Source organism: Martes martes (assembly GCF_963455335.1).
Source record: "Martes martes genome assembly, chromosome: 1".
Classification (NCBI taxonomy): domain Eukaryota; kingdom Metazoa; phylum Chordata; class Mammalia; order Carnivora; family Mustelidae; genus Martes; species Martes martes.
Genome location: NC_137888.1, coordinates 214,703,673 through 214,728,359, shown reverse-complemented (window position 1 = coordinate 214,728,359; position 24,687 = coordinate 214,703,673). Strand labels below are relative to the sequence as shown.

Sequence of the window (24,687 nt, the reverse complement as noted above, 5' to 3'; positions counted from 1 at the left end):
GGGTCCCAGCGGTGGTGGCTTGGTGGCAGCAGCAGGAGCCCCCCCGGGGGGGTGAGTGCACCCAGAACCAGACACACGTGCACGTGGGGACAAGTGAAACTGCAGACATGAGGGTAAGAAGGAGCCTTGATCAAGGTCAACACCCTGGCTGGGAGACTGGCTGCCGTTGGGGAAGCTGGGCTGGGAACACAGGGACTTCTCTGAGTCATGACTTAACGTCCGCCTGCAACCTACAACATCCTCCGTCAAAATTCCAATCTGGGGGCGCCTGGGTGGCTCAGTGGGTTAGGCCTCTGCCTTCGGCTCGGGTCATGATCTCAGGGTCCTGGGATCGAGCCCCGCATCGGGCTCTCTGCTCAGCGGGGAGCCTGCTTCCCGCCCCCATCTCTGCCTACTTGTGACCTCTCTCTCTGTCAAATAAATAAATAAAACTTTTAAAAAAATTCTCATCTGAAGAGTGCTACAGACCTCAGCAAAAAGTTGGGAACAAGAGGTCACATTCCTGTGGCGCACTGCACGCGTGGGGACATGCTCGGGCAAAGCCTGTCACTGCGCCTGTCCCCGAGGAGACCAGCTCAGACACCTGCTCCGGTGACAGGGAGCGCAGGGCTGGGCTCCGACCTACCCCACAGCACTCACGTGTCCCCTTCCTGGGGAGCGTCTCGCACTCACGCAACACAGTGTTGTGAAGGGTCTAGAATTAGCAGAGGCTGGTGTTTGACCCGTGAAAGGAACGAAGAACCCCAAGATGCAGCATAAAAGTCACCCAGAGAAGCCAAGACGGGAGCACAGAAAACTAACTTCCCTTTAATGAGCGCGAGTCTCACTGCGGAAAAAGCGTATGTGAGGTTCAATCAAGAGGCCTGTAGAGACCACAGGAGATAGGAAAGGGCCCTGGCCCGCCTGGTAAGTGGGGGCTGGATGGGGGCTTCCAGGGTCTCCCCATGCACCCCGACGGCCTGCGATCCTGGGGTCTATGCACCCCTCCAGGTTCCAGCTTTCTCTCAGGAAGACGACAAAACTAGCACGTGATTCCTGTGAAGCCGGGGCCCTCGTGTCTCATGACCTTTCCAGAGGACGAGCTGGGTTATCTGGGAGTGTGGCTGGGATCTCCCTTAGACAACGGGCACACAACACGCGCACGCACACACTTGCTTCCGGCCGCCCAGGGCCCTGCATCGAGGCGCGCCACCCCCAGGCGCCTCTTGGAACTGTGTCTGCTGCACCTGCACCCATCGCGGGCAGAGGAGGGGCTCTGCTCACCGCCGCCCACTCAGTCAAGGGGAGCCCCAAGACCCCGTTCCCGCCACCAGCAGTCAGTGTCGTGCTGCCCTTCCGCCCTCCGCAAGCACGCGGGAAAGGCAAACCTGACGTGCGCTTGACGCTGCTAGTTTACTAACAGGCCTTCGGGGACAGGCAATGCCCCTGATGTCTGGTTAGCTGGGTGGGGGAAGGGGGCTCTCCCAGCCTCAGGCGGGCAGCACGGTCCCCAGGAAGGTCCTCTGGGCCTGCTCAGCAGGTGTGGAGGGCAGCTGACCTGGGGACCAGCACAGCTGATCTTACAGATGTCACAGTAGTGAAGCGGGGGCTCCCTGGGGCCACTCTTGGCTTTCGGTGCCTTAGGGGGAGCCAGAAGCTTTCCAGAGAGGCTGCCGGTGGCAGAGCTGGCCCTGGGACTGCTTCCGGGGCTGCCCCACAGGGAACCTGGGGGCGTGGGGAGTGGGAAGGGCAACTGGGGAGGCGGCGGCAGCTGGAGGGGCGGCGGTGGGGGACACTGAGGACCGGCTGCCGAGTGCATCGCTGCTGCATGGCTCGGGTAGGCAGGTCCTAGGAAGCAGAGAGAAAAACCAGACATAGGGAGACGGGTTGGTTTGGAGGACGTTGTGAGAGGCACGGCCTGTGCCTGCTGGTACACAGGAACGCATCTTACCCGTGTCCGGGGCAGAGGTGGGGCTGTAGGAGGTCGGGGCATAGGAAGGCAGCGGGGAGACCGAGGCCACGGGCAGAGCGCCGGTCGCCAGCGGGTAGGTGTAGTTCTCGGTGTAGCTCAAGGCTGGGGCGTTGGCTGGCTGCCCTGCCTTGGCAGTGGCTGCTGGCTGTAGGGGCTGCGCTTGGCTGTACCCTCCACTGGGCTGGACAGAAGGTCCTTTAGTCCCTGGAGGGCAAGCAGAACCTCTCTGCAAAGCCGCCCGTTACCACAACCCGCAGGCGGACAGCGGGAGCCACGCCCACCCCGTAGCTGTGCCAGTGGCCTCCCCAGACCCCTACTGGCCACAACTGCCCGCAAGTCCAGAGCCCCAGGCCCTCCCATCCCGAAACTCCAGGTTCTCAGCAGAACTCACCTCCTTCCAGCTGGGGAAAGCCTTCTCGGAATAAGCCTGGTTAGCTCCCCTTTTCCTTCTGCTTCTTTCCTTCCCGCCCTCTCTCCCCCACCCCCACCCCCACCCCCAGCTAAGTCTTCCAGGCATAGTGAAGAGAGCCGGAGCCTCGGAGCCCGCCTGCGGATCTGCAAAGCTTAGAGTGTGACCTCACGGGGCCGGGGTGAGGGGGGAGCCCTCCCCGCCCCCTGTAAAGCCAGTGGCTCCTTGCAGAAACACACCTGGCTGGCAGGCCGTGGCCGTGAGCTGAGGCTGGCTGGCAGCGGGCAGGTAATACTCTTTGTTCTCGAAGCTACCGTAGCTTCCGGCATCTGTCGGAGGTCCGTAGCTGTAACTGTCCTGCGAGGGGGTTACCAGAGCGACACAAGAGCGGGGGTTGGGGGGAGCCTCTCAGGGCAGGGTGTGCCCTCGCGCACCCCACACGTGTGTGTTCCCAGGGTTCCTGGGCTCCTGCTCTGAACCGGGCCGTTTCAGGAGCTGGGGACAGAGTGACCAGTGACACAGATGTGGCCGCTCTCGTGGAAATGTTACCATCTGAGAGCAGAAGTGCTCTGCGGAAGGCCTAGCTTGGAGACAGCTCCTCGGAGGAGCAGTGCAGGGACGGCAGCAGGTGCGGACGTGGGGGCGGGGCTCTGGGCAGGGACAGCCGGAGGCAGGGGCCCCCACACGGAGTCAGCCGGTGGGCTTGCGGGAGGAGCAGAGGGCTGTGAACACAGCGGCTGCAGCCAGGAGAGGGGGCCGGGGGGACAAATGGGGCCAGGGGCTCAGGGAGGGTCTGGGTGCTGTGCCAAGGGGCACACAGGGTGTTGCGTGGAACAGGACAATGACGGGCAGGTGAGGACAAAAGCAGAGGCCAGCCCTGGGGGTGTGCGAGAGCATGGGGGTGGGCCGGAGGGGGGGGGGTCCCAAAAGTAAGGGAGGGAGGAAGAAGGCGGAACCAGACAGCGTGAGCTTTGCCAGCCGGGCAGCCCATGGTACACCCTCTGACATTAGGGGGTCCCAGCGGTGGGTGGCAGAGGCTCAGGAGGGTTGGACCACGTCCGGGATGGGACACGCTGGCAATTCCAAGTGGAAACGCAGCGGCCAGACCTCTAGGCCCAGGGCTCAGAGAGGGGAAGCTGGCATCATCAGCACCAGAAATGCCCAACGAGCACAAGCCCACGCCCTGCTCACTGTCCGGGGCAGGGAGGGAAGTCCGTGTCCCCGTCTGCGTGCCTGTACGGGGCGCCCACTGCACGTGCCCCCTCAACGTTATCCGGGGCTCGTCAAAGAAAGGCCAGGCTGATACCTGGTAGGAGGGAGCCACGGTGGGCGCCGGGGCGGGCTCCCGGGGCGGGCTAGAGTGGAGCTGGTACCCGCCATACCCCGCTGGGGGGACAGGCCTGGGGGGCAGAGCAGCCGCGGGAAACGGTGGGGTCACGGCAGGACCCATTCCAGCAGCGGGTCCCGTGGAGAGGCTGGCTCCAGAGGCGGGGAGGGGAAAAGGCATCGGAGGCCCCGCGCTAGAACCACAAATACACACAAAAGCCGGCTACGTCAGACGAGCTCAGGCGCCCCGAGCCCGCGGGCGTCAGCCGCTCTGGAGGCCTACGGTGCACCCATTCTTCCTGCAACTGACGTTTCTTCAGACCTTGCCACAGGAACAGGCTGGGGTCTCAGCACTTTTCACAAAATAACGCAACGTCCCAAAATAACGCAACGTCCCAACAACTCTGCGTCAGGGACCCTCCTTGTCCCTGTTTGCGGGAGAGGAAACTGAGGCACAGGAAGTGGCAAAGTCAGGGCCTGAGCCCCGTGGTCTTCTCAGCCCACCCGTGTGGGCAGCAAGCTTTTCCTGCACATCAGGGTTCTTCAACGGAAGCTGGACTTGAATGGCATTTTGTGACCGAGGAAAGAGTGGATCCCCCGATTACTAAAATGCAGATCAGTGAACAAGAAACTACAAACTCGTAGTCACAGGAACCCGCTTTATTGCCAGCTTGCTCTGCGCGGCACTGAGGCCTCTGTCTACACCAGCGCATTCTCCCCGTACTGCCACAGAGAAGGTTGTCACCATGTCCCTCTGTCCCGTTTCTGAATGCGGAAATTCTGCAGATCGGCGACACAGGTCAAGTGCTCGATTCAGACCCCGATCTTTGCCACCCAAGCGCCCCTCACTCCACTAAGTGTCAGCCACTGAGTAGACGGTCCTTGGGCAAGTCCCTTTGTCTGCGAAGGTACCGTCAAAGCTTTTAGCCCCATCACGGGTCCCATGAAGTTCCGGCGAACCAGGGGACAAGGCCGGGTGTGTGCATGGGGTTTGGGGCAGGCAGGCCTGGGGACAAAGGGACCGCAGCCACCGGTGCTCACACACCTGGTACCTTCACACATGTTCTGGCCCAAAGCTAGCCACACAATGACAGCCAGGCCGCACCGTCCCTCTGAGTGGCTTGCTGCCCATTTGGGACAGCACGGGGAGCACCCTCCGGGCTGAGCAGAACGCCGAGGGTCAACCACACAGTCAAGTGCAAACATACCTCGCAGGAGCTGGAAGCCAGCAGAGCCCGGGGCCTCACCCCAGCCAGGGGCCCACCCACCCCCTCCCTGGCATGTCCAACCCCCTGACAACCAGAGTACAGCATACACCTGCCCGTGTCGCCCTCCTGCTTAGAATCCTCCAAGGCTCTGAGATGCAGCCCTGACGCTGGTGCCCCCCATCCCCCTCCTGTAAGTCACTGCTCGAATGTCACCTCCTCCAACAAGCCCTCTCAGAGCCCGTCTAGGACAGCAGCAGCACCCTGTCCCCCTCACCCCGCTGGAGTTTTCTTCCCAGCACCACCTGATCCTCTCCAACCTGTCTGTGCCCTGGTCATCCCCTCCCCCCCAGCACAAGGCCACAGGGGCACAGGATGGCAGTGTCCCAAGGTCTTTCCGGCACTGCAGTGGCACCCAGCACACGGCAGGTGCGCAGTGAGTAACAGCGGTGGGAGCAGGTACGTACAGGCTTCCCCGGGGACACGTGTTTGGGAAAGGGCGGGGGGGGGCATCCCCGCAGCTCCCATCTACGGCAGCTTTCCAGATGCAATCGAAGGCCGCGTCCTGGACCCCAGGGGCCACTCCTGGGTGCAAGGCCGCCGTCCGAACGACTCGAAATCTGCAGCTCTACAGTGAAATGACGACACAAAGGGAAGCCAGCCGTCCGCTCTGCAACAACCTAAGATGCCTTCCTCTCCCAGGTGAGACGGAAGCGCCCCGTGCGCTGTGCGAGCCCGCGGATTTCCCCAGGGAGCCGCGCGTGCGATCGTGGCTCTCTTCTCCCCGTCTCAGAGACTTTCTTGGCCAAAAGCAGGTGGAGCAGGTGGCCGAACGGCTCTCTGAATCCCTCGGTATTAAGGCCTCTTTACTACAAGAATATTCCGAGCCTTGGGGCGCCTGGGTGGCTCATTGGGTTAAGGCCTCTGCCTTCGGCTCAGGTCATGATCTCAGGGTCCTGGGATCGAGCCCCGAATCGGGCTCTCTGCTCAGCAGGGACCCTGCTTCTCTTCCTCTCTGTCTGCCTCTCTGCCTACTTGTGATCTCTGTCAAATAAATAAAATCTTTAAAAAAAAAAAAAGAATATTCCGAGCCTAGAATATAAAAGGGTGCCCCGAGCCTTCCTATTTTGCCGTATTTGCTTCAGAACTTCTTTAAATAATGAAAACTGAATCATCCCCCACCAGATTCCCTTCCTTCCTTCCCCGCCGCCCCCGTCTGGGGCTGGCCGTGATTGGCAGACTTTTGCCACCTGGGAGCAAGTCCTCCTGCCACACAGTGTCGTGTCTCAGCGTCAGGCTGTGTATAAAGCTACGCCCTTACTCTGCACCCCACCGCGCCTCCTGCTTCTCCAGCCCCAACACCCCCAGGCTGCTGGAAGGCACCACCTCCATAAAACACTTGTGTTCGCTTCGTTTTTAACTCGGCTGTGTCCCACGCTGCCCTTCTCTTGGGCTAGAGGGCCCCGAACCCGGCCCCACACCCTAGAGCCACATGGCCCAATATGGTGGCACCGGCCACGTGTGGCCCCTACGCACTTCCAGTGTGTGGCTCCGGTGGCGGAGGAGTGGAACTCGACATTTAGTTTCATTGTAATTAATTCAGGCTTCATGAGCCACAGGTGGCTAGTGGTGACCGTGGTGGAAAGCACGGAGGGAGCATTTCCACCATCACAGAAAGACCTATGGGCCGCACAAGTCCCCACCCATCTCTCTCTCTCACACACATGCACGCGCGCGCACACACACACACACAATTTACTGAGAAGCATACAAGCATGTAGGCCCCCTCCCCCTCTTGTGACTAAAGGGCCTCCTGTTCAGGCCCTGGAGAGACCCTTCTCCCCACCTCTTGCTCTAGAACATGAAGGCAAAGTATGGTCTACACTCATACACAATGGATTATCCGCCCTTAGAAAGAATCCCAACCCTGCCATGGCATGGAGGGACCCCGAGGACACTGGGCTGTGAGAGGAGCCAGACCCAGAAGGACACATCGTGCAGGACTCGACTCCCAGGAGGTCCCCAGAGGAGTCCTGTCCACACAGAGAGATGGTGGGAGCCAGGGCTGGGGCAGAGGGTGGGGAGTCCGTGCTTTGTGGGGATGGAGACTCCTTTTGGGGAGATGGAAAGTTCTGGAGACAGAGGGTGGGGGGGTTCGCAGGACAGGGTGAGTGTGCCTCATGACGCCGAGCTGTGCGCTTAGAGACGGTTCACTGGTACATTTTATGTCTATTTTGCTACAACAAAAAGAAACCTCATAACCACCACCAGTCACTCCCCACCCCCCCGTATTTTGTCTTAACATTTAACAGACATGTTTTAATATTTTAAGAAAAAAACTTTTAAAGATTTTATTTATTTGAGAGAGAGAATGAGAGAGAGAGAGAGAGCCTGAGAAGGGGGAGGGTCAGAGGGAACAGCAGACTCCCCGCCGAGCAGGGACCCTGATGTGGGGCTCCATCCTGGGACTCCAGGATCATGACCTGAGCCGAAGGCAGTCGCTTAACCAACTGAGCCATCCAGGCGCCCAAGAAAAGAAACTTTTTAGAAACACATGAAAAATTATGTTGGTTTTTCCATGTTTTACATTTACCCAGCATTTTTGATGCAAATACACCTGCTTTGGACACTCCAGCTGTAACTGCATTTTAAGGTTAGATCTTTTAGCTCAGCTTTTCTCAACGGAGAGTCCAGCAGAAATGAAGGCCTCGTGCCCCCAGGTGTCCGTGTAGGTAAGAATTCACGTCCCTCTGAGGATCCAGGGATGGCGCTGGCTGTGGCCCATCCCTCTGGGCACTCGGGCTCTCTGACCATCTCCTGCGTTCTGCGGCTCTGAGATGGAACCCCGACTGAGATGGAAGGGGCCGTGCTGGCTTGCCCCGGCTGCCATTACAAAGTCCCACGACAGGGCAGCTTCAACAACAGTGCTGTACAGGCTGGAGGTCCAAGATCAGGCAGTTGGTAGGGCCGGTTCCTTCCCAGATGTCTCTCCTGGGTGTGCAGACACTGTCTTCTCCCGTGTCCTCACAGGGTCGTCCCTGGACCCGTGTCTGTGTCCCCATCTCCTCATTACAGGTGTGCCAGTCACACTGGGTCAGGGCCCACCTTTGTGACCACATCTTAACTTAATCACCTCTTTAAAAACCCCATCTCCAAACACAGTCCTATTCTGAGTGAGGTCCTGGGGGTGAGCACTTCTACAGTTAAATTTTAGGGAGGACGCAAGTCAGCCCACCGATGACACCTGCTTCAGGTCATTTTAGTAGCAAAACTCAAATGACATATGAAAATCTTGATCACACAAACATCATTTGTGCTGAAATAAAATGATATAAATAAATTAAAAATAAATTTTACAGCATATACAATCATTTATGAATTTATTTTAAGACATCAACAGCACTAGTCCCTCAACAGAATGCCCAGACATGCATGATAATAGAGAAATTCAGGGGGCGCCTGGGTGGCTCAGTGGTTTAAGCCGCTGCCTTTGGCTCGGGTCATGATCTCGGGGTCCTGGGATCGAGTCCCGCATGGGGCTCTCTGCTCAGCAGGGAGCCTGCTTCCCTCTCACTCTCTCTGCCTGCCTCTCTGCCTACTTGTGATCTCTCTCTGTCAAATAAATAAATAAAATCTTTAAAAAAAAAAAAAAAATAGAGAAATTCAGTCATCGCTGATGTTTTGCCAACCAGGAAAACCTTGGCCTCTGTGTTTTGGCCACCGGGAAGCTTTATTTCTCAAGGCGGGTAAGATAAAACATACTGTATTTAACTTTCTGCCAGCTTGGTTTATGAAGTGCTCGGGCATATGGTACGCGGTCCACTGGCACTTCCGTGCTGGGCCTCCCGAACTTAAAGGCGGGTTTGAATGGGTCACAATTCGCTTGCCCAGCTTCCTACTGGCGGACACTGACACCACGCACTGGTTACATACTGCCGTCGAACATCATCCCACGGCTGCGGCCTCGCGGTGATGCTGACCTTCGCCGTTTCTGCGGGTCAGGAACACAGGAGTGGCTTGGCTGGGCTCTGGGCTCCCGCTCTTCCTGAGGCCACCAGCAAGGCGGCGGCTGGGCCGGCAGCATGTGACGGCCTGACTGGGGTGGTGGGCTGTGCTTCCCGCACACTCCCTCAGCCAGAAGGCAGTTTGGTGCCGGTTGTTTGCAAGGGGCCTTGGAGCCTCCTGTGCGGGCTTTTCCCAGCACGGCTTGCGTATTCTCAGACACGGCAACTGGCTTCTCCCAGGGGTAGAAGCGAGGAGTCGGGTGCGGAAGCCGGACGTGACCCAGCCTCTGACACCGATCACGAGGCAGAACTTCAGCCATGCGCCATTAGTTGGAAGCGAATTACCGAATCTAACCCACACCCCAGGGCAGAGGATTAGGCCCTGACTTTTGAAGGGAGGGACAGGGATTAGGGTTCGTGGGCATCTCTTTAAACCACCAAACGTTATTGGCGATGCTGCAGGGTCCCGGCCACGTATGTTCCACATACGCCTCCTGGTGCCGGCCTCCTCTCGCGGCTTCCTGCCCGGCCTGGCTCCCACCCCACTGACCACAGACCAAGCACAGCCCACAGAATGGGGCCAGGAGGGCTGTCTCAGACCCCCCGCTGTGTCCTCACGTAACTGGAATGACTTTGTTGGAGGCCCTACCTCCAGTCCCAATGGGGGCTGGGGGGGGCACAATTCAGCCCAAAGCACCCCCTTAGCATCCTAAAACAGGACAAATCTTATGAGCAGGTATCTTGGTGACTCCCCATTGCTTACTGCATAAACCCCGGCTTCTGCCTTACATCTGAGAGCCGCGAGCCCACCACCTAGCCTCCTGCCACCCCCCAAATCCTCTGTCCCTCAGGTCACAGCACTGTTTCCTGGTCAGCCCCTATGCTTTTCTCCCATTTCAATGTCCATTCCAGCCCTTCTCTCGGGGCTGGGGGCACCACATCCCAGCCCCAGCCACCAAAATCCCAGGTGCCCTTCACTGCAAGGCCTCTTCTGACCTGGGGAGGCGGGGAAGGGCTCCTCCTAACCGTCCCGTCTCTTCTTTCCTCCTCTGCGCTCTCCAAACACTTAAGATGGGGCTTTGCAGGGCAGTCGAGGGGAGTCAACGTGTGACGAACAGTGATCAAAGTGGTGGCGGCCCGGAAAGGGAACGTGAGACCCACCGCATCCTGACCGGCGGCTCGGGACACCACGAAAGCACCTGCTGGGGTTTATGGTCTGGGAAGGTAGAGCGCTGCCTCCCTTTAAGTCAGCTAAGGCAGCTCCAGGAGGACACGGAGCGTGGGATGCCCCTCGGACTCGGGGAGGGCATGTGCTGTACATCTCACACCCACTCTCAAGACAGACTTGGCACAGCAGTGCCCAGGTGGGGAGGAAAGGGGAGAAATGGGAGGGTGTTAAGCAGGGTTTGGCAAGGGACAGCCACATCTGCCCACCGCCTGCTTTTGTAAGGCCCACAGCAAAAAAATGGTTTTCCCATTTTCAAATGGCTGGAGAAAATTAAAGAACTATTTCGTGACACGTGAAAATTAAGTGACATTCACAGATCAGAGTCAAAAACGAAAGCTTGATGGCACACAGCCACGCCCACTTGTTTGGGTACTGTTCCCGGCTGCCTTTGCCCTAGCGGCAGCCCTAGCGCGCGGGAGCTCAGACACCATATGGCCTGCTGTTAGGGACCGAATGTCTGCATCTCCCAGAATCCAATGTTGCAACCTTGCGGCTCAGTGAGACAGTGTTAGGAGGCGGAACCTCTGGGAGGGATTAGGATTAGATGGCGTCAGGAGGTTGGAGCTTTCACGAGTGCCCTTGAGTCAGGAGGGGATTGCTCCCCTCCCCGCTCCATGCAAGGACACAGCGGGGAGGCAGTCAGTCTACAACCCTCCAGGGGGCTCTCACCAGAACCCAGCACCCCCCAGCACCCCCATCTCCGACGTTCAGCCCCGGAACTGTGGTGGGGTATGTTCCCACTGTTGACAAGCCGCCCCAGACGACTACGATACACACAAAGCTGCAAGTATTTACTCTGGCCCGTTACTGAAAAGGTTTGTGGCTTCCTGGTTAAAGCAGCAATTGTCAAGTTTCCCTCAAGATTCTGTAGGCGGGGCTGCACTGCACCTGAAGTCGGCGGCTGGAGGGCGGCTGGCGAGCAGACGGGACACTCCGGCCACCTCCCTGTAGCATCTCCTCCTCCACGGCCAGCCTGGGGGCCTTCACGCGGCAGCGTTCCCGAAGGCTCTAGAGGCTCCAAGTCCAAGCTCAAGGTGCCTGCAGGCGCCGTGTCTGGTGAGGGACGGGGTGGAGGACAGGGTGACAGAGCTCTATTGCCGGGGGAGGGGGGCTCTCTCATAAGGGGACTCATCCATTTCATGAGGGCTGCACCCTCATAACCTAAGCCCCTCCCAGAGGCCCCACCTTCCCCTACCATCATCTGGAGGACTAGGTTTCAGTTAGAAATTCTGGGGGGCCCCGACTGCAGTCTACAGCGGCATCACTTCCATGGCAGTCCGTTGGCAAGACACGGCACAAGGAAGCCCAGACTCAAGGGCCAAGGAAACAGATGTTACTTCCAGATGGGAAATGCTGCAAGGTCATAGCAGAAAAGGTGAGGACACAAGGAATGAAGGACAGGGACATTTTGGCAACCGATCTGCCACACTGAGGTTTTAGGAGTTGACCGAGCCAAAACACAGCTCGTGGCAAAGACCTCCCACAGGCACGGCCCATACGGTTGCCAAAACCTAGGAAATCTGGCGTAGGGGTTCTCACCCGGGGTGACTCTGCCCCTAGCGAACACTGGGTGGTGCTGGGACATCTGTGGTTGTCACGACTGGGGTGCTGCTGGCGCTGGGTCAGCTGCCACAGATGCTACTCCACCCCCCCCCCACGGGGCCCACCCCAGAGTGACCTGCCCCAATGTCAAACATGCCACTGAGAAACTCAGACCTGTGAAAACAGGCAAGGACACCAAGGTTTGGTGTGGGGGATCAAGCCTCGCGTTTGGGGGAAAAGCAGCCCAGGCCAGGAGAGGCAGTTTCTCCTTCCCAGGCTCGCTGCCACACGTCCAGAGGGAGACCACCCCGCCCCAGCTCAGGCTCCCCTTGATGGGAGGTCACTGGTCACCTCGCCTTCTCTCGGTTTCCAATCAGGCGGAAGCTGAGACTTCCTTCCCTCGGACTCCTTGGAAACGGCAGTTTTGCCTGCAGTCACCCTGGCTTCGCAGGCCCCAGGTTCAGAATCTCTGCTGGAACAGCGGGTGCCAAAAAGCAGTCGCCGAGGTCACAGGGCAGGTTTACGCTGGCCCCGTGCGATGCGGCATGTCTCTCGGGACATTGATCGATTCTTCCTGCACGCGGTGGCACGGACCTTCCCACGTCCGCACTCAGGCACCTCCAGGGCTTAAAATCCCACAGGCTCAAGGGAGACGTTCCCTTCAAGCAAGATGGCAGAGAGGAGAGCCTACGCACGAGAGGGCTCTGCCGAGCACGGAGCCAGAGTCACAGAGGTCTCAAGCCTGGGAACAGGGAGGAGAGCCACAGGCCGGCGGGATGGCTTTAGTCCTGCCCCGCTCACTGGGGCCTTGAGCAAGTCACTCCCTCTTCCCTGCCCTCGGCGTACGGGGCTGCAGAGCGCGAAGCCCTCTCTTGAGATGGCAGGACAATTCAGCAGCAGCTCACGCGGCCCAGCAGCGCGGACAGACCGGGGGTGCCAGATCTCCCGATTTTAAGCAAGGCTGGAAATCAGGTTTTTTGCAAAATCTCTCATTTTTTATTTTATTTTATTTATGTGTTCATCAGAGAGAGAGAGCACGTGCGTGCAGGAGCAGGGGGAGCGGCAGCCCGAGGGAGCAGCAGGGCTCACCATGGCCTCAACCGAAGGCAGACACTTAACCGACTCAGCCACCCGGGCATCCCTGTTTTTTTAATGTTTTTTATTTAAGTAATTTCTACACCCAACATGGGGCTTGAACTCATGACCCCCAAATCCAGAGTCACATGCTCCTCCGGCCGAGCCAGCCAGGCCCCCCAAAGTCTCCCGATTTTTAAGTGCCGGCAAGCTCCATCAAATGAAGCAAGCAACGAGCCCACCGCCCGGGCCGAGGAAAGCAGGTGTGACTCAGACACGGTGCGCAGGCGGCCAACTTCCAACCCGTGACGGACGGGAACAGGAATGAGAAGCCACAAACCTGCTCTCGGTGAAGGCTGCCCTCACGCAGGCAGGGAGGGCGAGCCGCCGCGCCACAAGGCCGAGGGCCACCGTCCCAACAAGGAGGTTTCTTGGTCTAAGTGTTTGTTGCAAGGAGGCAGGGGGTTAGGGAGCACATCATCTACATCAGATTTTAGAATGCAAGGTCGGCAAGACCGTTTCGCTCAGTCACCCGACAGACAGGGCCAGCGAGGGCTGGAGACGGAAGGGACTGGGCAGAGGAGGCCCGGCTCCGACCAGGGCCCTCCTGAGCGGCGCGCTGTCGCTCGCTCCCATAGGCTCACCATGAAAGGACACGTGGACCCGGGATGTGGCCCTCACTTCAGAAGGGTTATGTCTGAGCAACCTACAGCAGGTAATGACACGTTCAGAGAGCTCCGCCACACACCGCTGCCAACAGCTCACACTCAGCAGAAAAACGCACGCGCGCACACACACACACATACACACACACGTTTAGAGTCTGAGGGAAAAAAATGATTTTCCTGCAGTCACAGCGGTGAGAAACCTCGCTTGGTATTATCCTTTTATCTCCTGGATCCTTCCGAGAACAAAGCTCTTCACCTATTTGTTGACCTGCCCTTGTCCTAGCACTGCCCCCGTGGCACAAGCTAAGCCCGACTGACGTTCCCGCCGAGCTGCACCCTGACCTCGGCGCAGTTCTCCAGGAGCGTCAGCGACGATTCACAGGGCTGAGGGACACTCAGAGTTCAGACGGCGTGCGGGGCATCTGATACCCTCTGCTGCATGGTCGCTGGAGACAGTCGTCAGGAAGGACGCTCCTAAATCTGTCGGTAAGATCGTGTTACCTCACATCTACACACTCACACGAACAGCCGGTGATGGTCTCGTTTAGCACTTCGGTTCACGAGGTTTTTATATTCAAAATATACATTTCACATACATTCATACTCATAACAATTCAGATTTTTTTAAATATTTTATTTTTTTAAAGTTTATTTATTTAAGTAATCTCTATACTCTATACATGGGGCTTGAATTCACGACCCTGAGATCAAGATTCACATGTTCTTCCAAATGAGCTAGCCACAGGCCCTACAATTCTGATTTTTGAGCAGATTTTTTTAAATTATGAAAGCTCTGGGGCACCTGGGTGGCTCAGTTGGTGAAGCCTCTGCCTTCAGCTCAGGTCACGGTCCCAGAATCCTGAGATCGAGCCCCGAATCGGGCTCCCTGCTCAGTGGGGAGCCTGCTTCTGCTCCCTCTGCCTCTCCCCCTGCTTGTGCTCTCTGGTTCTCCCTCTCTGTTAAATTAATAAACAAAATCTTTAAAAAATAATAAATAAATTATGAAAGTCTTATGTACCTTCTCCATAAGAAATGCCATTTCAGATCCAGAAACCCACAGAAAACATTCCAACGTACTGGAAAGGAGTTTGATAAGCTAAACCCTTGGGTCTTGAGGAGATGACAGAGACTTTCATTCCCCGACCCCATCCGCAACTTTCCTTAAACTGCAGTCAAGATGGGGCACCTGGGTGGCTCAGTGGGTTAAGCCGCTGCCTTCGGCTCGGGTCGTGATCTCAGGGTCCTGGGATCAAGTCCCGCATCGGGCTCTCTGCTCAGCAGGGAGCCTGCTTCCCCGTCCCCCCGCCTGCCTCTCTGTCTACTTGTGATCTCTCTCTGTCAAATAAATAAATAAAATCTTTAAAAAAAAAAAAAAAAAAAAAAAAAAACTGCAGTCAAGAGCCTCCAGCTCTGAATCAGGGCCGGCCTGGCTCACGGCAGAGCCACTGGGCTGCGCCTCGTTCGGAGGCAGGGATTCCTGAAGCTGCTGACGGGCATTTCCTGAGCCTCCAGGGTGAGCCGGATTCTGGGCTTGGCAACTCTTCCATCCTTCGGCAAAGGAACGTGGTCGCCACATGGAGGGTGGCCACAAGGTTAGCCTGCCAGGCGGATGCTTCAAAATGCTGTCTTGATGACATTCTGCCGGGTAAGCCAAAGCGAAAGCACTCTGTGCGCCCCCAGAAGCAGTGCCAGCCAAAGAACTTCCAACCGGGGCGGCGATGGCCACGCCCGTCTACTGCTGTGAATCCAGCGGATGGATGAGAGGCCAATGTTTGGGGACTGGTGCGGGGTCACGTGAGGTTCCAGCCCCCTCCTGCTGCTTTCAGAGGTAGAGAAACCCCCGCCGTCACCTGGTCTAACACATGTACCTCTTGTGTCAACAGAGGGAGGCAGGACTCGACAGCCAACGTGAGGCTCTCATGAGCAAGTACGACAGACGTCCAATTACCAACACTGGGTTCAACCAACGACGTTCCAACGAGAAAGGAGCCGCTGGTGGGGCGCCTGGCTGGCACAGTCAGTTAAGAGTCGCACTTGTCGTTTCGGCTCAGGTCATGAACTCATGGGTCGTGAGACAGAGCCCCGCGTTGTGTTCCGTGCTCCGTGGGGAGTCCACTAGCGATTCTCTCCTCCCTCTCCCTGTGTCCCTCCCCCACTCTCTCTCTCTAATAAATGAATCTTTAAAGAGAGCGAGAGAGTGTCTCAAAAGCTTATTAAAAGAAAGCTTCACCTGACGGGAAATCAAGCATTACCCCAAGTCCAGCCGCTGTCTCACTAAGACTTCACCAGAGCACCAGAGTGCGAAGGCAGAGGCAGCCAGCGGTCCCGCGCAGGTGGACACTCACAGAACTGCTGAATCAAGAGGAAAGGAAATGGAACAGGGAAGGCCAGACTGTGCTGTTCCACTAGCGTGGACCTCCAGCATACAGCTCCGAGTTCTAGACGCTTCCATCACCAAAGTGATTTAAACACATACAGAACCGTCCTGCAGTTCCCGAGCTGCTCGCACTGAAAACTGCCCTCGGGACTCATGAAAAGTGCTGCCCAATTCAATTTTTCTCATGGGATTAATCCCTCATTCTGGATATCTGCAGCACTAACTCCACCTCTGAAAAAGCGCAAGGAGATTTAAAAGACCACATAACATACAATAATTGCGACTCATCATACCAACAAGTAATCATAAACTTTGCTTATACCTTCAAGAGTGAATGTGCATCCAATTCCGACCAACTATTCAAAAAATTCAGATTCCAACACTAATAGAGGACAATGATGTAAGGAATATTCCTATCCGAGGCTGTGGTTATCAAGTTTAAAAGCCAAGGGGCGCCAGTTGGTTGGGCACCTGCCTTCAGCTCAGGTGGTGATCCCGGGATCCTGGGATCGAGTCCCCCATCGGGCTCCTTGCTCAGCGGGGTGCCCGCTTCTCGCTCTGCCTGCTGCTCCCACTGCTTGTGCTCTCTCCCTCTCTCTCTGACAAATAAATGGAATCTTAAAAAAAAAAAGTTTAAAAGCCAAGAAAACTGGGGCGCCTGGGTGGCTCAGTGGTTTAAAGCCTCTGCCTTCAGCTTGGGTCATGATCTCAGGGTCCTGGGATCAAGGCCCGAATGGGGCTCTCTGCTCAGCAGGGAGTCTAGTTCCCTTCCTCCCTCTCTGCCTGCCTCTCTGCCTACTTGTGATCTCTGTCTGTCAAATAAATAAAATCTTTAAAAAAAAAAAAAAAGCCAAGAAAACCTACTCAAAATTCCTCTAAGAAAAAAACTGTTGTCTTCACTTTGACAACTTCTGAAACAGGCTTTGTAAATACTATTATTCAAATGCTATCAAAAAGTTGGCATGCATTCTCAAAATCTGTCATCTAATTAGTCTTCCCATGGCACGTTATATAAGAATACATCCTAAAGGCAGCTGAAGGTTCCAAGGAAAGTCACTTACCCCAGAAGAAAATGTCTATTTAAAGTCATTCAGATAATGCAGAGGATCTCTTTTCAAGGTTTTGTGAGACTGTAATTTATTTTACTATGATACCTATGTTTCAGTTTCCCCTAAATTTACCTTATTTTTTTTAAGATTTTATTTTTTTAAGTAGCCTTTACAACCAACATGGGGCTTGAACGTATGACCCTGAGATCAAGAGTCCCACCTTCTGACTGAGCCAGCCGGGCACCCCTACTCGTTTCTTTTTCTTTTTTTTTTTTAGGATTTTATTTATTTGACAGAGAGAGATCACAAGTAGGCAGAGGCAGGCAGAGAGAGAGGAAGGAAGCAGGCCCCCTGCCGAGTGGAGAGCCCAATGTGGGGTTCGATCCCAGGACCCTGAGATCATGACCTGAGCTGAAGGCAGAGGTTTAACCCACTGAGCCACCCAGGCACCGTCCCCTACTCCCTTCTTAAGAACCTGTGTTCCTGGGGACCCTTCCGAAGCACAGACTAGTCTGGCACTTCATTCTGGGTAGTTTCACATCCTTTGCTCCACATGAGTGCGCGGAGTCACCGGTCATCAGCACACAGACAGCAGCGAGGCTGAAGTGTGTATGTAACTAATGCAAATAACGGACGATGCTGCTGCTGAAGCCCAGGAATTACCTACTTCAGAGTGCAAGAACGCCATTCCTCCTCTGGAAGGTCATTAAAAAAAAAAAAAAAGATTTAATTTATTTATTTGAGAGAGAGAGCATGAGCAGGGGTAGGAGCCCAGGGGGAGGAAGAGGAACACGTAGATTCTGCGCTGAGTGCGGCCCCGCTCGAGGGGCGATTCCAGGCCCCTGGGAGCAGGACCTGAGAACAGACCGAAAAGTCTGACACTTGACTGACTGAGCCCCCCGGACACCCCTCCTCGGGAAGGTAATCTTAACAGACAGCGACATCCAAGTGACTTCCCACTCGGAACTGAAGAATGCACCGGGAAAGAAAAAGGAAGAAAAGAAAGCCGCACTTGCGAGGGGACAGAAGGTAAAGCCCGTCGGAAAGTGCGCGCCTCTCAGCCTCCGCACCAGTGGACTCCGCGGCGACCCAGCACCAGCAGCAAGAGTAACCCCGCGGGCAAGGCGGCGGGAACAAAGAAGGCTAAGTAAAAACACTGCGCTGCTGAAAGGGCAGGCCCCCTCTGAAAACCCGTGACTAGCCAAACACCCCACCTCGGAAGCCACTCCAAGCGCAGAAAACACCAGGAGCCCTCCTCCTGTCCACAGCCCTCCCTCCCAAGCCCCGCTCTGTCCCCTTGCGACCCCGGAGGAAGGAACACGCAGGATCACACCCCCCCGGGGCTGAGAGCTCGGCCCTAACTGTCCACGCATCTGTCTTCTACGAGCTGAAATCGAAATGTGCAGCAGAGGTGCCTAGGGCGGTCCACACTCGTGTCTCGGCGGTGCAATGGGCAGTCTGCGTCCTCGTGTCCTCGCGGCCTGTGAGAAACCGGCCCGGGAGGTTCAGCCCGGCTACAGCTGGAGAAGGACGGGTTCAGGGAGGCGCCCCCCCCCCCCATCCCGCCCCGCCCCGGACGCCAGCCCTAGCAGCCCCGACCAGGACTTGCTCTTGAGTGTCGGCGGAGATGCTCCAAGGACAGGCCCCGGAGAACAGCGTGGGGGTATTTGTACATTGGGGTGCAGCACACCCCACGTGCCTCGACCCAGAGATCCCTCCCTCCCTCGGCTGCTTCTTATCTCTGCCCCCATCGCCCTCCCCTGGAAGCCGCTAGTGCCCACCACCCTCCTATTGGGTGCCAGGACCCCCCACCAAGTCTCCGCCTGACCCCCATCAAGCCTCATCCCCCTCGCCAACGTCCCTGAGTTCCTTCGCCAACCCCGCCGCCGTCAGGGCTCAGGGCCCCCTGACCCCACCTCCCCCGGCCCTGCCAGGTCCCCTCCCGCTCCCCTCTCCGCGGCCTAGGCCTCCGCTCCACGCGCTGCGCAGTCAGGTGCCCTCCGGGACCGCCCCGCACCCCCGCGGCCCCCGTCTCTCCACGCGCCGGCTCTGCCCCTCCGCGCCCACCCTGCGGCCAAGCGTCCCCCCGCCCCCGGCTCGGGCTCGTGTGCCCGCCGCGGGGGCCGCTGCCCTCCCCTGAGGCCCGAGCGCCCCCTCGGCTACGGACCCCGCCCGGCCAGCTCGCCCTCCGACACACACAGTCCGAGCCGCGGCCTCCCGGCTGCGCGGCCATCTTGGCTGGCGCAGGCCTCCCAGCCCGCGTCCCGCCTGGGTCCGGCCAACACGCCGGCCCGCGGCTTCCCCGGGGCCGGAGTGGGCCCGCGTCGGGCCGGCGGCGCGGCGGCGCGGGGGCCGTTACCTGTACCGGGCGCCGGGGCCCCACGCGAAGCCGGAGCAGTCACTCGTCGCCATCTTGGCGTCCCCACAGAGCGCGCGCCGACGCGAGGCGCGAAGGGGCGGGGCCGCCCGCGGTGACGTCCCTGCGCCCCGCCCCCGCGCCGCGTGCCGCTCGCGCCCCGCCACGCGCCCCAGGCCCCGCCCACCCCGCGCGAAGCTCGGACCCCCTCGCTTCCCACGGCACGTCTGCCGGCCGACTCGGCCTCGAGCCCCGCCCCCGCTCAAGCCCCGCCCCTTCCTGTAGTCCCTCTTTCCCTCCGGCCGCTCAACATCCGGGGTGTCGACCTCGAGCCCCGCCCCTTCCCGGAGCCCCGCCCCTTCCCGGAGCCCCGCCCAGCCTTCAACCGCGGGGGCGGGAGACGGAGATCCTTCGGGTTTGCGTCCTACTGGGGTGGGGTGGGGGGTTGCGCTGACCGCGCTTGCCGGGTGCAGGTGGCCCTGCTGATGCGGCTACGCCCTGCTTGTCCCTTGGGCACCCTCTAAGGGCCCACTCAGCCCCTAAAGCTTGCTGGCCCTAAATCAGTGGTCGTGCGGGGCAGTGATTTGCCTCCAGGGACACTGGGCGGGCAGGGTCTAGGCCCCTTTGTGGCTCCCGGCAGGAGTGGGTGGGGGCCCGGGACGCCCTACAGAGAACGACCCGGCTCCCGGGGCGGGCGGAGAAACCACAGCCAAGTGTGAGTCACTTGGAGAGTTCGTGCTTGACCGACGGCGTTCGCGGGCCGCGCAGTTCACCCACCTGCGGTGCGCGGTTCAGTGCAACGGTTCGCACTCTGGACTCGGAAGTGTGCGGTCCCGTGGTCCCTGGGCACAGTTGCACGCCCAACGCCACTGCGTGATTCCAGAACCTGTGCATCACCCGGAGGAGAAACCGTCTGCATCACCCGTCACCCTTCGGTCTCCCAGCCTCCGGCAACCACTGGTTGCTTGTCGTCTGCACCGGCTTACCTGTTCTGCACATTTCACATAAACAGACCGCTACTCAGCAAGAAAAAGGAGTCAACTCCTGACGCCCGCAGCTTGTATGAAGCCCTACAGAATTATGCGGGAAGGCCGGTGCAACGAGGGTACATGCTTTACATACTCCCGTGATTCCATTTACATAAAAGTCTTGAAACGTGAAAATTACAGAAATGGAGAACATATTTGTGATTGGTAGGGGAGGAGGGAATGGGGAGTGGAAGCGCCACACAAGGACAATGTGAGGGACCTGGTGCTGAGGACACCTGGCTTCGGCCGTATGGAAAGCAATGGTGAGGCTGTGTTATAATTGTGTAAGACTTTACCATTGAGTAGATGGGGGGACAGGGTACACAGGATCTCTGTTATTTCTTAGTGCATGTGAATTTATAATTACTTCCACTTCTAAAAAATTAATTAAAAAGAACAGTACATGTTCCGACTGTGGAGGGGTGGTATTCCTTTCCTCCTTGATATGAAGCAGGCACAGGGCTAGTTAATTCTTGGACAGAAACCATGGCAAGCCCAGGGTACCAAGGAAAGCCGTATGGGTGATTTAGTGGATGGCATTCTTCCACCTGAGTCTTCATGACCATGTGTGGTCACCAGGAACAATCGAGTGGGTCTGGCAAGTGCCACTCTCCCACCATGCCCTGGCTAGGGTTCAGAGTGGTAATTACACAGGGCGTCCCTCCAATTCCCTGCCGCTCTGAGGAGCGAAGGACGGCTACATGCTTTATACAAAAGCAAGTCTGTTTCAGTGTTTTCTCTGGATTACATAATATCTTTCCCTCCCCCCACCACCGTGTTATTTACTACAAGCATTAAATGCTTTGCATGCACGATCTTATCTGGTCCTTACAATACCCCTTAGAAGTAGATACAGTTCATTCTCATTATTGGCAGCAGCTCTGTCTTATAAAGTTGCAGCAAACCCAGCGAGAATGAATGCTGTAGCATGGCCCCTGGGGGAAAGCCTGGGGTAGGTTCCTGCGAGCCTCTGGTCACAATATTTTCATCAACTCGTCAACACATAATCTGGTGCTCTGTGTGCTTCTGTCTAAAGACACCTTATTTAATACACACGGTCGATTCGTTAACAGCCAACAGCAGTATAATTCATGCCTGAATGAAGCGTAACTAACACATATATTTTCTCTGTAAGCTGCATCCCAGCCTTCTTGTGCTCAGAAACACCAGACAGCACTGCGTGCGGGGGCCACTGGAAACAGCAAAACCACCAACTAAAGGGCAAAAATGCAAAAATCGTGGTAGTACATGGATCTCGAAAGGGACCATTTACAACCTGGGCTGGAATAAGGTGGCAAAACGGTGCCTTGTTCAAGCCCAGCTGGGAACGTGTATGGCCAGCACTCAAAGTTTTCACCACTCTGCGTTGTCTGCAATGACCCTGAAAACACCAGGAGTATTGATTTGGAGGTTACAAATGTTACAGATTAATTTCAGGCAGTAGGCAGATTTACAAATACAGAAGCAACTAATAATGGGGCGTGAATGTCCTTGTGTTAATCCCCTTTGCAAATCAGGAAAAGGACAGTCAAGGAGCTTCAGCAATTTCATTGCCTCAACCCAGTTCAGGGAGAACAGACTATGACTCAGGTGTTCCTCTAGCACAGGGATTCTCAACCCATGCTGTTGATATTTGGAGCTAGAGAATTCTCCATTGTGGGGGGCCCGTCGTGTGCGTCGTAGGATGTGGAGCAGCATCTCTGGTCTGTACCCACCCAACGCCAGCACCGTCTCCATCCCCCAAGCCATGATAACCAAAAATGTTCCCAGATACCACAAAATGTCCCTTAGGGGCAGAATCCCTGCCCTACTGTGAGAACCACTGGTCTAGGGACTTGAGACACAACAACCACAAAGTGCAACATCTTTGATCTCAAGAAACTTACAGGGGCGCCTGGGGGGCTCAGTCGTTAAGCGTCTGCCTTTGGCTCAGGTCATGATCCCGGGGTCCTGGGATCGAGCCCTGCATTGGGCTCAGTGGGAAGTCTGCTTCTCCCTCTCCCACTCCCCCTGCTTGAGTTCTCTCTGTGTCAAATAAATAAATAAATAAAATCTTTTAAAAAAAGAAAAAGAAAAGAAAAGGAAGAAACTTATGGGAGAATGACGAACCGTGGGTGCGGGGCAGTTAGTGTTTCATGGGGACAGAGTTTTGGTTTGGAAAAGTGAAAAAGTTCTGGGGATTGTTGGTGGGGATGGTTGCACATTGTGAATCTAATTGATGCCACTGAATTTGACACTTAAAAGTGATCAGAAAGGCAAGTTTTATGTTATGTATGTATATTTTAACCACCCTTAAAAATAAACCTTACAGGGGCGCCTGGGTAGCTCAGTGGGTTAGGGCCGCTGCCTTCGGCTCAGGTCAGGATCCCAGCATCCTGGGATCGATCGAGCCCCGCATCGGGCTCTCTGCTCAGCGGGGAGCCTGCTTCCTCCCTTCTCGCTCTGCCTGCCTCTCTTCCTACTTGTGATCTGTCTGTCAAATAAATAAATAAAATCTTTAAAAAAAATAAAGCTTACCAAAAAATAAATAAAAAATAATAATAAACCGGGACGCCTGGGTGGCTCAGTTGGTCGGGCCGCTGCCTTCGGCTCGGGTCGTGATCCCGGAGTCCTGGGATCGAGTCCCGCATCGGGCTCCTTGCTCGTCAGGGAACCTGCTTCTCTCGCTGCCTCGGCCTGCTGGTGTGTTCTCTCTCTCTCTCTCTCTCTCTCTCTGGCAAATAAATAAAATCTTTAAAAAAAAAAAATAATAATAATAAACCTTACGAGAGCCAAGCTTGGTTTCTGCAACGGCTCCTCGGCAGTGGCCGCAGCACCACGGACAGCTCCCTGCGCTCTCCCGTAGGGGCGGGACCGCGGCTTTGTAAATCGGTCCAGAATGCCCTTCTCCTGCTTCTTCATCCATCCCACTCCTGTCCACTCCTCAGGGCCCAAATCACGGCGTCACTGGCCACCCTCCACCCCGGGAAGTCTTCCCATGCGCCCTCCCCCAAGCCACTCTGCTCCAAAGATGTCTCTAAATCAGCCCAGACTCCTCTGCCCGTCTGTTTCTCCAAATGGGAGTTCTGCAAAAGCAGTCTTTCTGATTCACACACTGGACCCTAGTGCCCAGCACAAAGACTGGCCTGGATTTCCCATTCAACTGAGGTTAAAGTGTCTCTTCCCAGAGCTCCACTTCCTCCAGCCAGGAGGCTGAGGCTCTCCTCCCCTGCTCTGGGGCAACGCCTTTCTGCCTTGGGCTGGGAGGGCACAGACCCTGATGCAGTGAGTGAGGCAGCAACGTGAGTGGAAGAGTACTGTCGTACGTCCATGAGGGGAGCCAGCATCCACACATCACACCTGTATCTCCTAGAAGTCTCCTCTATGCCGGGTGCTGCTGCCCTCTGCAGAGAACATGGCCGTGCACAAGATCAACCAAGTCAGGGGCACCTGGGTGGCTTAGTCGGTTAAGTGTCTGCCTTTGGATCAGGTCATGATCCCCGGGGACCTGGGATCACGGGATCCTGCTCAGTGGGGTGTTTGCTTCTCCTTTTGCCTGCAACTCCCCCTGTTTGTTCTCTCTCTCTCTAATAAATAAATAAAATATTTTTTTAAAAAGACCAACCAAGTCTCTTTTATCTTGAATTTTATAATCTAGCTGGGGGGTCAGAGAATAAACAAAGAAATAAGTAAATAATCTCAAATACTGGTAAGTGCTGTTGGAGGGGGGATCAGGCTCCTCAGTAAGTGAAACACAGACCTACCCTATGTCCTGGTAATTCTACTCCCAGCCGTGTACCTGAGGGGACTGAAAACAGGGACCCAGATAAGTCTGTGCACATCCCGTTCACACCAGCACTACTCACAACGGCCAAACAGTGGAAACAGCCCCGATGTCCATCAGCTGGTGAACGGATAAACAAAATGTGACTCATGTATACAGTGGAATATACTCTTCAGCCATAAAAGGAACAGAGCACTGACACTGCAATGCGGGTGATCCTTGAAAAATTATGCTCAACCAAAGAGGCCAGACATAAAGAAATAACATAGTATATGGCTCCATTTATATGATATGTCCAGAACAGGCAAATCCACAGAGATAGAAAGTGGGTTAGAGGTTGTAGGGGTTTGGGGCCAGGAGATGGGGAGTTAGTTTAATGGGGACAGAGTTTCAGTTCGGGAAGATGAAGAAGTTCTCAAAATAGATAGTAGGGATGGTTGCACAGCCATGGGAGTGTGCTTAAAGTCCTGAACTATACACTTCCCAATGGTTAAAATGATAAATTTTATATTATGAGTATTTTACCACAATTTAAAAATGTATATACTTGGGGCGCCTGGATGGCTCAGTGGGTTAAGCCCCTGCCTTCAGCTCAGGTCATGACCTCAGGGTTCTGGGATTGAGCCCCTCATCGGGGTCTCTGCTCAGCAGGGAGTCTGCTTCCTCCTCTCTCTCTGCCTGCCTCTCTGTCTACTTGCGATCTCTCT

General features: G+C 56.3%; 2 protein-coding genes across 2 annotated transcripts in view; one reads left to right on the top strand and one right to left on the bottom strand.

Annotated features, from left to right (window-relative positions):
* The window catches only part of FSD1 (fibronectin type III and SPRY domain containing 1), a gene marked incomplete at both ends in the record, with an annotated part of 516,986 nt that overhangs the window by 196,412 nt on the left and 295,887 nt on the right, over window positions 1-24,687 (top strand). The gene's annotated exons all lie outside the window — the stretch shown is intronic.
* ZFR2 (zinc finger RNA binding protein 2) overlaps window positions 1-24,687 on the bottom strand; it is a gene marked incomplete at its 5' end in the record, with an annotated part of 44,487 nt that overhangs the window by 18,084 nt on the left and 1,716 nt on the right. The window contains 6 exons of the mRNA XM_080817044.1: window positions 1,538-1,827; window positions 1,931-2,155; window positions 2,600-2,717; window positions 3,667-3,880; window positions 19,193-19,613; window positions 19,967-20,075. Coding sequence (XP_080673170.1) covers window positions 1,538-1,827; window positions 1,931-2,155; window positions 2,600-2,717; window positions 3,667-3,880; window positions 19,193-19,613; window positions 19,967-20,075 — 1,377 coding nt within the window. The remainder of the gene's footprint in view (window positions 1-1,537; window positions 1,828-1,930; window positions 2,156-2,599; window positions 2,718-3,666; window positions 3,881-19,192; window positions 19,614-19,966; window positions 20,076-24,687) is intronic.